A 13,014-nucleotide genomic window follows, 5' to 3' on the forward strand; every position below is an offset into this window, starting at 1 on the left:
GTGCACGAGTAATATGAACTACTTTTATGGGAAACTTCTGGAAAGCGACGGCGAGTAAACGATGCCCATTTCATTTCTGGGTGAACTATGGCTTTCCCTGGTTAGAAAGAGGCTGACCACTACAGCGCAGAAACACATCCCGTCTCTGACTCCTGTGCTGCTACTCTAATAGAGTGACTCTGTGGGAGGGGCTACTCAAGGCCCCGCCCTCTCCACGCTTGGCTCCGCCTCTTACAGTTTGGCTTTGCCTGGCTGCAACTGCAGGGTTTGAAGCTTCATGGCCATTCCCATGTTTCCAGTGATCTTCAGTTTGCCCTGAAAGAACGCCTGCATGAACGAGAGGACATGAAACCGTGATTAACATTGAATTTAAAGATCTTAACCTCCTGAGACACAGCAATACATCTGTGGTCCTGTGTAGAGGACCTTTCTTTTTCTTTGTAAAGTATTTTTCTGTGACTTTACATACAAAAGTTTTGTCTCTTAAAAACAACATCCAGGGCTTTTTCTTTTTCTTTTTTAGAGATACTAAATGGGAGGTTGTTTATTGAAAAACGGTGATTTTGAAATTAACATTTGTATCTGTTGACATTCAAATTGCTTCTTGTAAAAGCATCTCAGAAAAATGTCAGTAAGCTTTTAAAGCAGAACGTTATTTTCTTTTACAATGAAAGCACTGATTTTGTTCTTCAATGGCATTTAAAAAAATGTGCAGACAAATGCAAGAAAGAAGACCAGTTACTATTCAGCCTTCAAAATAAATCATACAAACGTTACAATAATGTCATCACTGTCTGTTAGAGTTTGAATGCTGAACATTCTATCAATGGAATTCTGCGGGAAACTTTCAAATTTAAATGAAAAACTGAAGAAGAAAAAAGGCTGAGACTTGAATGTGAGAATAATGGCACTTTTCATAGTTTTGTTTTCATTGTGTATAGTTGTTGACCTATATTTCCCAAAAATTTGAGTTTTTTTTCTGTTCTTACAATAACCTAGGAAGCAGGTTGATAATCATGAATGCAGTCAATACTACAATATTTAAAAATCACAAATATCTAAAAAAAAAAAAAAGATCCAAACATTGAGCATTTAAAATATCTCCTGCTTAAAAAAAAAATAAAAAATAAAAAATAAATAGTGAACTTGGATACTGAACCAGTTGAGCACCGGCAAGGTTAAATGGTCTCACTTGAGCTTGTTGATTTGTAATGGGTCAAAAATGTCTTTCGCTCCATCTGTGGCTTTTCCACGAAGGGGCGAAGAGCTTTGATTAGAGGAAGCGTGGAAACTTGGAGGCATGGAAAGAAACTCATTCTGATTCAGACGGGAGGCCGCACAATATCTCTCTCAACATAGGCCTCTAGCATTAGAAAAGGAGAGCGAGTGTTTTTGAGCGTCTGTGGAGAAATTGTTCATGGAAAACAGTTGGCGGGTTTGAGACAATGCACAAAAGGAGGGTGGGAGGCTACACAAACTGTGCTTTTAAATGCTCAAAAGTTATGTCCCTGAAAAGAAAGGCCTTGGAAAACAAAAATATCTTCACATTTATTGTGAATTGCAATACTGATTTGAATTCACCGGCACATGCAGGTGCAGCTCTTATGCAAACCTACGCAAGACAGTGTCAAAGAAAGAACAACATCGGGTATGTGGGATGAGTCTCTGTGGTAAATCCAAACTGAGATCAGCCAAAATCATAATTATAACCATGCAAACCACTTGGAAATGCCAGAGATCTGCTTTTACAGCCATTCTAGGCTTCCCACTCTTTCCAAAACACTATTTTCCAGGATATTTTATGCAACATATGCTAATAAGTTAGGATATAATGACATTCGCAAACTATTTAACTTGTATTATTTGACATACACTAGTACCATTCAGTAATGTGGGGTCAGTCAGATTTTGTAATGTTTTTAAAATAAGTCTCTTCTGCTCACCAAGGCTGCATTTATTTGATAAAAAATACAGTAATATTGTGAAATATTTTTTCAATTTAAAATAACTGTAACATGTTAAACTGTCATTTATTCCTGTGATCAAAACTGAACTTTCAGCATCATTACTCCAGTCTTCAGAGTCACATGATCCTTCAGAAATCACTCAAGAAATATTTCTGATTATTATCAGTGTTGAAAACAGTTGTGCTGCTTCATATTTTAGTTGAAATTGCGCTACATTTTTCTTCAGAAGAAAAGCTTTTGTCACATTATAAATGTCTTTACCGTTGCCTTTGATCAATTTAATGCATCCTTATCCTTACAGAATAGAGGTATTAAGTTTTAACAAACCAAACTTTGACCCCTAACTTTTGAATGGTAGTGTAAAAATGTTCAAAGAGAAAAAAAAAAACCTTCAAATGAATGAAAAACTGTGAATCGCGTATTGCTTTCAGTAAAAATATCTAAACACTCTTAATTAAAACAAGACAAATTTACTAGATTAGCAAAACTGCACAAGAATAGTTTTCAGAAAGTTTTCTTGTTTAAAACTCAAAAGATTAAGGAATGCTTTTGTTTAATTTCAGCTGGATTTCTAGTTTAATATGTTGAAACAAACACTGTATTGTCCGTCTTTTAGTAACTCTCTGATTGAAAAGCATCAATAAAAAGTTAAACTGATACTCAAAAGATTTTTGCTTAAAATAAGAGCCAATTCCTCAAATAAATTTAGCGTGTTTTGTAGATGTCAATGTATTTTAAATGGGGGGGGGGGGATACAGGTTAAGAATCTTTTTTACAGTCTAGCTTGTAAGTGAAAAGTAGGATAGACGGTTGATTTGATCTGAAACAGACAGACAGAGGGTTGTGTTAGTGATTTGGCTCTGCTTCATCTCTACTTACGGTCTGTGGATTCATCTTTCCAGTCATGAGGTCCAGCAGGTCAGAGTCGGCCATGGCAATAGTGCAGTCTGCTTTCTTTTCTGAGAAACACAAAAGGAGAACATTGAAGATCACAATATACTTGAAATGAGATCAAAGAACAAACTGGAGTGACGTTATTTCAAAATCAGGCCAAAAATAAGTTCATTTTTGGGGTTTGAAGCTGCTTTCAGGGAAAGATGGCTCCGGCTGGAAAACACGATTATGTAATAAGTGGGTGTGGCTCTGAGGCTCCGCCTTCTTTGACGTGAAAACCTGCTCTGTTTCATTTCTTCTGTTCAGTCCAAGCGTGCCACACAAGCCCTGAAAAGTGAAGCCAAAACATCTCGATCGCCCCCGGTGGCCGGTCCTAGTATAGCTCATAAACCCCGCCTCCCCGTGTTATTCAACGGCACGTGAGACCAACTAAACAATTAAATTACACTTCAAATATCGTTTTCCCAAATATGGTTTCTGTCATTTACTGTAGTTTTTATCACGCTGATGTAATTTCAAGTGTTTGTTTTTAAAATAAGTTTGCTTTTAGTTAGTTATTTGATGCGGTGGTGGTGACGTCATGATTGACAGCTGTGATTGACAGGTTCTCTGTCACTGAAGCACCAACAGACTTTTTTTCGGGATCTTCGGAGGACTGAGGAGATTGGAGCTTTAAATTTAATATCTAAATTTCTATAATTAATTTTAAAAAAGTGCAGGAGCGTGTGCTTGCGATTGATTCAGCGAGAGTGGGGGCGGGGCGTTGATTTCACGGCTTTACTTCCGGCTCACGACTGCGCATGTCTGGTCCCGAGATCGCTTCTGCGCAGACTCAAGTCTCAAGATGTCAGCGCCATATCGGGACACTGGCGGCTTCACTTCTGACCAATGGAAGAGTGCGAAGGGGCGTCGTCCATCTTTTTTTACAGTCTATGGTTCAGTCCGTCGAGGTCAGATGTCCACGAGTAAAAACATGAACCCGCTGGAGAGCCGTAATTCTGAATGAAAGCGACTCACACCGTTTTATTGAAGATCGAAACTGCAAAGCTGCTTGATTTGAAATAATCTACAGCATAAAATGCTATATGAATTAACCTGACGTGATTTGACCGGAGTGTCGAATTGCAGAGCACTTCATCACTATGATCAGATGCTTTCTTAACTGAGGCTTTCTCACTGCTGTTGTGCGTTTATTTTGTTATTGAGAGGAAAACGCACAGCACATATTTACATATTCGCTCCCGACAGCATTGGGATGTTTTCTAACATATTTTTACCCCAGTGAAGTAAAAAAAAGAGCTTCGCTATGAGTATATTGGGGGCATTTATAGGGGTGAGAGGTGAAAAACAGTCTGACAATGCAGCTCAGCACTTGCTGTTATGGTGTCTTTAGCTCTCGATACACAACGAATCAGAATCCGGCATGTGTGAGCGGGTTTAATCCTGGTCATTAGACCGAACACACACTCTCACTTGCATTCATTTACTCTCTTCCTTCACACTAATCTCATGGCCGTGGACACACACACACCTGTGATTATAGGGTATGCTTTGACGTCACTTTCTCACACGAACTGAGTGGCAAAACATCCTGCAACATGACAGGATTTAATAAGACACTGCAAGTAAAAAAGAAGATTATCCTCTTAAATTAAAGGCAGTTGAACTTGACAGTGATCCTTAATACTTAAATAACCAGCAGTCCATATGGCCAGGAATCAGGTTATAGTGCTAGACAACACTATAAATACAACATAGGTAGATATAAATCTGGATGATCACTTATATATCATTATATCCCTCAGCCCTAAAACTTGTTATAGCATTTGAACTGAACACCAAGTAACCCACCGTGACTCCGCCTACTGTGACGTAAGTGTATTATATAAAGGTGCATTGTGTAATATTTAGGAGGATCTGTTGCCAGAAATGCAGTATCATATAACTATGTTTTCAGTGTAGGGATGTTAACCGATGACCGTTTGACCGATGGTTGACCGTATCAACGTTAAAGGTGAACTAAGTAACTTTTTTATCTTAACCGAACAGCTTTGGAGTCATTGTAATGTTTATATTATCGTGTTGAATGGTGGTCGTCTCGCACCCCCCTGGTGCCTGTGAGCCGCAAAACCACCCTTGCAACTTTGTGTTAGGAAGTATCGTGTGATATCAGGTCTCGCGAGGTAACGAATTGCTTTACGGCAAAAAAACAGATCTGATAAAATTCTGATAAAATGAGCATCAAACAGAAATAACCCGGCGCCGTATACATGTGGTAGGGTGCGCGCAGCTCTTAAAGGGGCCATATATTATTTCCACTCGTTAAAGCGTCCATCCTACTGAACAGGTACCGGTGTACAGGGGGAGGGGATCCGGCCGTGAGTCCGAGCCATCTCTGCGTGAGTGCTATTCACGACAGTACAAGTACTCCACAGCGACTCTAGGGGTCGCTGTTTGACAAAAACGGAATTCCTACTTAGTGCTGCTTTAACCGATCAAAGTTGTCGGTAGTCATTAAAAAAAAAAAAAGTGATCTCTAAATTCGGCTATTATAGACAGTGGACTAAACGCTACTACAGTTAGCCATCTCATTCCAAGATATTTTTGTGTGAAGTGAACAAATCCCTCACACTTTTCATAATTTTTCATAACTCGCCTGTTTGTACTTAATAAACCAATAAAAACATTTGCCACGAGGTCACAGCGTTTGGGTTCGCGTGCTCACAAGGTTTGCAGAAAGTAAAGGCTACAGGCTATAAAACACTCGAGGTTAGAGCCAGGGCAGACGACAGGATGAAGCGTGCAAAGAAAAGTAGTGTGTGGGACCATTTCACCTAAAAGAATGACACAGATGTAAGTTGCAACTTGTGTGATACAGTGCTTAAATACAGTAGTAGCACATCGTCTATGATGTATCACCAGAAAACGCGACACCCGCAAGCCTCTTCGGGTGAGAAAGGTAGCCAAAGCCAACCTACCGTGTCATCTATGCTAGCTGGTAGGAAATGTGACAAACAGCGCTCAGAGACTATTATAGTGTGTGTGTGTGTGAGCGGGAGGAAGAGCGGCAGAGAGATGCGACAGAGTTGCGAAATTGCCGCTCGAAATGGCTGTTATTTCTAATAGCGTAGCATATTTTAAACTAATCGGTAAACCGGTTTCAACCGGCTAGCAAAGAAGCTAGCGAATAAAACACTGACACAATGATGAACAAGTAACAATAATATTCACAATAAAATCGTTTTACTGAATAATTAAGTAACCATAATTTCATAATTTATCTTTGTAAAGAAACCTCATTGCTTAACTGGCTACTCTCTGCTGTCTCAGACGACATCACTTCCTGTTGGCCACCGTAACTTCTGTTGGGTGCAATTCACAACCTCACCACTAGATGCTGCTAAACATTACACACTGCACCTTTAAGTTTTATTTATTCATTTTAAGTGGGTTTTGGTGTGTGTGTTCTGATAATTGTTCACGGTTTTCAGAAAGACGCATGGAAATGTCAAACTTCTACTGGGGAAAATATCGAACCTCTCCTTCAACCCACAGATATTTTCATGTAAATAACTCCACCTGATCCAGGTGCGTCCAGCCCGAGACTCTGGCGAACTAGGAGAGGTCCGCTGTTCACAGATGTTCATCGCATCTGCATCCTCACCAGAGTTAATAACAGAGAAACACACTCACCGGCATCATTGTGAACAGAGCCTTTCCCGTTCTTAACATCAACGATCCAGATGGCTTCCTTTCCGTCCGGCCCGTCCTTCACCTTGAAGGCAAACACACCTCCAATCTTCTTCACAAACTGCTCTCCGTCCTGCACACACACACACACACACACACACACCAGAGAGGCCGTCAGTTGCACACCCACCATAAACTGTGTGAACCGCAGCTAAACTTAAACGATGAAGAGATAACTTTTCCCTCAAACAGAAATTAATGTGTAAATTTTATTTTAAGCTACTTACGTTATAAGGTACAGTAAGGTTTCGTTTAACTAATTCTTTAGCATGTACCAAATAAGAACAAAACTTCTACAGCATTTATTGATCTTCTGTTTACTAACCTATCTGTTAACATTAGCTAATGCACTGTGAACTAACATGAACATGTTACATGAACATATTTAACTAACATTGCCAACAGATAATAATGCTGTAAAAATAATATATTGCCCATTGTTTGTTTATGTTAGTTAATCCATTAACTTATGTAGGGCTGCACAATATATTGTTTTAGCATCGATATCGCGATGTGTGCATCTGGGATAGTCACATGATCGTAGTGCGATGTCAAGTATCGAGATCGTAGTTGATCCGTATGGACCAAGAACCACAGTACGAAAACGCACGTTTCTCGGATTTATTGCAAAGTTAAGCAAAAATTCATAATTTGCACGTATTTTAGGTCCTGTCAGTTTAAATATTCAAGCGATTTGAAACCATTCACGTGTATTTGTGCTTGATGTACATATAGTGTACATGCAAAATCATGTCAATACTCACCTAGACAGGAATTTCGACGTAAACACAGTAGCATATGGCTAACGTGAATGGAAACAATTGAGAAAGAAAACAGATGCGTATCATTAAGTTGGATCCGTGCATTCGGTCTTAAAGTGACAGCAGCATAAAATACCCACTGCTGTCTGTCATTAATGATAATCACACCACAAAATACAAAGAGAAAATCACTTTTGTAGCTTTAACAAAGATTAATTACATTTAATTTATTCAGTGAAGACTATGCAGTGTTATTTTACATTTGCTTATTCAGTTTCTGTACCTGAATACTGTTAGACTTACGTGAAAAACAAAGCACTGTTTATTTAAATTGCATCTTTGTTCTATTGGATTTATCTAGGCTTGTAATTTGTTTATTATTTTCTATGCAGATTCACTCCCCTACAAAATCATCATCCTATAATAATTCATTCTTTTTTAAATAGAGAACATAATTCTGTTCAAGTTATTTAGGGAAATAGTTTTTATATTGCAATACTGTATATCGCAATGTCAGTTTTTTCCAATATTGCACAGCCCTTAACTAAAGTGGTACCCATTATATTGATAATATAGCCTAACACAAAAAGATCATCAAAAGGGGCAGCAGGATCAAGAAAAATAAAATTGGTTGAAACACTTGATTGTAAACTTGAAAAGAGATTATAAAAAGCTACTAAACACTTGCTTTGCATATAAACAACATTTCCATCCTATTTTTTTTACACTTGCTTGCTTTTTACACACACAAGAAGAGCTGAAAAACAACAGCGAAATGTGGCGCTCATCACATAAAGCGCTTCACTCAGCCTTCCAGCCTGGGAGAGCCAGACATTAATGTACTCGTAAAATTACACACTGCATTGAAGAGAGTAATGGAGTAAAACTGAGTGGAAAATGCAGAGGTTTTACTTCTGTTGTGTAACAGGCCGTTATTGGAGTGATTTTTGTTTTTGGCCGTTATTTGAGTAATTTTAGTTTTTTTGGAAGAAGCTGAAACGTGGCTGATAGTAAGAGATTATCAGTGTCTCGCCTCTCAAGAGGGTGAGAGAGTCACGGATCAACAATAACCCCATTAGACAAGTTAAATACCTAGGTTTATTTATTGATTACACACTGCAAAAAAATGCTTTTCTTACTCAGTATTTTTGTCTTGTTTCCAGTGCAAATATCTATAGAAGCTTGTTTCCGCCACAGAATGAAAAATAAAAAAGGTAATTGCGACTTTTTATCTCACAATTCTGACTTTTTTTTCTCACAATTGCGAGTTTACATCTCACAATTCTGACTTTATTTCTCAGAATTGCGAGATAAAAGTCAGAATTTATTGATATAAAGTCGCAATTGCAGGTTGTAAAGTCAGAATTGCGAGATATAAAGTCAGAATTGATTGATATAAAGTCGCAATTGCGTGTTGTAAAGTCAGAATTGTGAGATATAAAGTCAGAATTGATTGATATAAAGTCGCAATTGCGTGTTGTAAAGTCAGAATTGTGAGATATAAAGTCAGAATTGCGTGATATAAAGTCGAAATTGCGTGTTGTAAAGTCAGAATTGATTGATATAAAGTCGCAATTGCGTGTTGTAAAGTCAGAATTGTGAGATATAAAGTCAGAATTGCGTGATATAAAGTTGAAATTGCGTGTTGTAAAGTCAGAATTGTGAGATATAAACTATTCTGAGGGGAAAAAAGTAAACAAATTTCCCCCTTAGAATTGGCCTGATAACTCGCAATTATGTGTTACAAAGTCAGAATTGCGAGATGTAAACACGCAATTGTGAGAAAAAAAGTCAGAATTCTGAGATAAAGAATCAATTTCAATTTCAAAGAAGCAATTTTTTCTCGCAATTGTGAGATAAAAAGTCGCAATTATTTATTTTATCTTATTTATTCAGTGGTGGAAACAAGCTTCCATAAATATCTAAATCTTCTTAAATCATGATGCATTTATTAAAGTAATAAAATTACATAAGATATTATGTCTAAAAAAGCCCAAATTAAGTGAGTTTTTGCTTAAAGCAAGCAAAATTATCTGCAAATGGGGCATGAAAAACAATCTTGTTTCCATTTGAACTAACCCATTGGCAGATAATTTTGCTGGTTTGAAGCAAAAACTCACTTTAATTTATTTTTATTTTTTTGGACTGGAAACCAAACAAATACACCAAGTAAAAAATTACTTTCATGGGAGGTGCATGTAGATCTGTGTCGATTGGTGCAACAGAAATTTTACTTTTTACGGAGGCTCAGACTTTTTGGGGTTGCTCAGAGGGTCATAATGATGTTTTATAATGCTTATATAGAGTCTGTTTTGTTGTATGGTATAGCCTCTTGGTTTGGTAATCTGAAAGTTGCCCTCAGATCTCATATGGCAATGAAGATGGTCAGTATGGATGGGGGTTAATTTCAATTAAGTAGTGTATGTATATATATATATATATATATACACCTTCAACATATAGAAAACTTTGGCTTGGACATTCTACAAAAATCTCCTTTTGTCTGATTTCGAAACAATACATGGAGAATAACTATTCCTGTAAAGTAAACCCAGGCTGAGCGGGTAAAGGCCTGGATTTGAGGTATAAAGCAGGTCATGAAACAGTAGTGTGTGGAGGGGATGGACACATATGCTGCAGATTCATCAAAGTATGTGTTGCACATGAAATGACATGAAAAGGATCGTCTAGATAAAACCAAGGGATTTGGGTTTAATGAACCCAGCAGCACCCAATAACTTTGTAGTCTGAATAAAAAGCTTAGACAAATACAGCCAGCGGGGGAAAGCAGGCCTGACAGCGGATCCCTGATGACATGATTAAAGCTGGGTAATAACTCCAATTCAGATCCATCTTGATGTATCCTCCGGCAGAGACGCTGAGGTGTAAAGAGGATTTACCTCGACACGACAGCCAACGAATTCAGATGAATGAACCCAAGCAGGCTTTCCCGTACCTCAAGCAGCTTTTTATTGATCTCCTGGAAGACAGCGTGAGCTTTGAAGCCTTCTAGACCTGAGGATGCACTGGTCAACAGCGCCTGGATCTGTGGAGAGCTGTGAATGAAAGAGACACATGAAAGACACACTCAACATATGGCTCAGGAACAAGTCAAAGAGTTCTTCAGTGTGATCCACAGAAAAAGGAAAGCTGGACAGATATGGAACTAACATGAGGATAAGAGATGCCACCACATCGGTATCGGCCGATATACGTTCATTTTTAATGTTATATTTATCGGCCCAATAAGAAAACTTGGCTGATATATTAAAACCGATAAATAATGGATTGTTTCCTTCAGCTGAGACGCTTCAGATGCGCACTGTTCAACGTGATGGTTTTGAATTGCTTGAAATATGATTGGAATCACTTCAAAAAAGGATAATACAGTAAAGTACAACATTTGCAGTGCAAGTCTGTCATATAGGCGACATAAAGTTATAATGAGAACATCATAATTGTGTGCTTGGGATATATTAATGGATTTTTCGGCCAATTTATCAGTTATCGGCTTTCAAATATAAAGGATTATCAGTATCGGACAAAATGTTCATATCAGTGTATCCCTAGTCAGTAGCGGAGTGGCAATCGGGAGATTTCCCGGTGGGCCGGTAGTGTTTCGAGGCCGCGAGGGCCGGTCTGATAAAATGTATTCATTGCAAGTTCGCCATTCGCACTTGGGGCCCAAGCGAGGGGAAGAAAACATTTTTTTTAAACATTTTCTATTTGAGCGTATATTTGCACTAAGTGCCTGTCTTTATAGCAAAAAGACGCCCATTACGAAATAGCTACAGTGGCGTACGTAGGTCGTAGGGCGTAAAGTGCTTGAAAGCAGCTTTTGATGCGCTGGACCCGAGTTCGAATCCGGCTTTTGCCGAACTCTCTCTTCTCCCTTTTCCCAACACATATGTAAAGATGTAAAATGTATAACCTAACATTAAGGTCTCTAGCGTTCTATTTTGCCAACGAACTAAAATTGAAACCATGATATGGCTTTGTGTCTTTATAAAACAGCACAAGACTTTATAAGAATAGGCATCCTGTCTGTGCTGGGTGATTACTTTGCCACGCGATCAGCATGGTTATCCGGTGTTTTCTCCTAAATAAAAGCTCAAGGGTTTATTTCTTGCAAGTGAAGAAATTAGGACAAAAATATTTTAATTGTTCTAATTATAGTGTAATGTAGGCTAAAATATACTTTTGAAATATTCATTTTTTATTTATATATAGGCTAAATGGATTTTACATCATAGGAATAATTATATAAATCATTATTACATTATTATAATAATTGTTTGGCATCCTAAAACATCATTGATAATGTAATGCAGACTGAGACTCTCATAACTAAAAAGATGCCCTCTTTATTGTCCAGGTACAAATCAATGCTTTTTCTTTGTTCAACGAGCAGTTCATGGGATGAAGCTCCTAATTTTGAGCTCTCAAAGAGCACCAGATTGATGCATTTAACCTTAAAATGTACAAAAAAATTCTTGTGGGGGAGCATGCCCCCGAACACCCCCAGAGGTCCACCCAAAATAGTTTTACAAATTCCTATGGGAAAGAACGACCATTTATGAACTTTACTCCAGCATAGTACAACAAAGTTACTTTTAAATCAGTAAACCTGTAAATGCCATATTAAAATGTCCCTGGACAAAATATACATTTGGCCTGCCTAAGAGGGGACCTACAAGACATTGTGCCCAGGGGCCTCTTAATCCGTGGTCTACGAAATTTCCCGGTAGATTTTTTGGTCCCACTCCGCCCCTGTCCCTAGTAAATCATTTTTGGGTGAACTATCCCTTAATAAGTAACATGGCTCACAAGCATCATATCCTGATCTCTTCACAATACTTTCCTCTCTCTCTACTCATCCTGTCATAAACATATTAAAACCTCATATATTCAATCTGAAAAGAGAACAATGGGGCTGTTTTAAGTTCAGTACAAATATTTAAGCACAGGAAGACATCCAGACACAAAGATCTCTGGACGAACTGATCACACAACACACATGTGGAGATACTCACATAAACATGCTGAGACAGCAAGATAAAAACAACAAGCTATACAATTGTTTTTTTTATTATTGTTTTTATCAAGAACAATTGTACAACCATGTTTTCTCATGGATGAAACACACAAACACAAAAATCTATTTTAAATTAAAATAATGTAAATGAACACTTTATATACACAATACCTTTAACGTTACACATTTACAGTGCATTTTGTATTTTAAGTGCTTAAATATGTCTCATTCCTGGGAATTTAAACAAATTTGAGCTCTAATAAACCTGGAATCCCTTTCAATCATTGGATCAGTCCCCACTGTCATCATATAAAATCAAATGAATGTTTCATATTAGCGAATCAAATCCAGAAATCATGTAATAAATGGCTCTCTCACACACACACATACACACACACACACACACACACACAGTAAATGACCTCCATAGGATGCTGTCACAATCTCTCAGCTCTGCAGAATCATCATCAAACACACGCAGTGATTTTAAGCACATTGTAAACACAGGTTAGATCATCATCATCCTCACCTTGACACCTGTGGGACACGCATTGTTGGTGAATATGAACAGCAGACAGACTGTGAATGTTGGTGAATATGAACAACA

At 37.9% G+C, this 13,014-nt stretch overlaps 1 protein-coding gene across 1 annotated transcript; it reads right to left on the reverse strand.

Annotated features, from left to right (window-relative positions):
• On the reverse strand, positions 1-12,984 carry scp2b (sterol carrier protein 2b). The gene is made up of 5 exons (XM_056233985.1): positions 12,937-12,984; positions 10,329-10,428; positions 6,555-6,684; positions 2,847-2,926; positions 1-327 (listed from the first exon to the last, which is right to left on the reverse strand). The coding sequence occupies exons 1-5, from the start codon at positions 12,957-12,959 to the stop codon at positions 232-234; spliced, it is 429 nt and encodes a 142-aa protein (XP_056089960.1). The 5' UTR covers positions 12,960-12,984; the 3' UTR covers positions 1-231.
• Between the last annotated feature and the right edge of the window lie 30 nt (positions 12,985-13,014).

This window comes from Rhinichthys klamathensis, unplaced genomic scaffold (genome assembly GCF_029890125.1).
Source record: "Rhinichthys klamathensis goyatoka isolate OS25496 unplaced genomic scaffold, OSU_Roscu_1.1 h1tg000386l_1, whole genome shotgun sequence".
NCBI classification, from domain to species: domain Eukaryota; kingdom Metazoa; phylum Chordata; class Actinopteri; order Cypriniformes; family Leuciscidae; genus Rhinichthys; species Rhinichthys klamathensis.

Coding starts and splice junctions, on each gene's coding strand:
- scp2b (XM_056233985.1), bottom strand. CDS start 12,959: ATGCGTGTCCCACAGGTGTCAAG. Junction 10,429..12,936: donor CGTGTCCCACAGGTGTCAAG/GTGAGGATGATG, acceptor TTTCATTCACAG/CTCTCCACAGATCCAGGCGC. Junction 2,927..6,554: donor CTCTGTTCACAATGATGCCG/GTGAGTGTGTTT, acceptor TGTGTTTCTCAG/AAAAGAAAGCAGACTGCACT.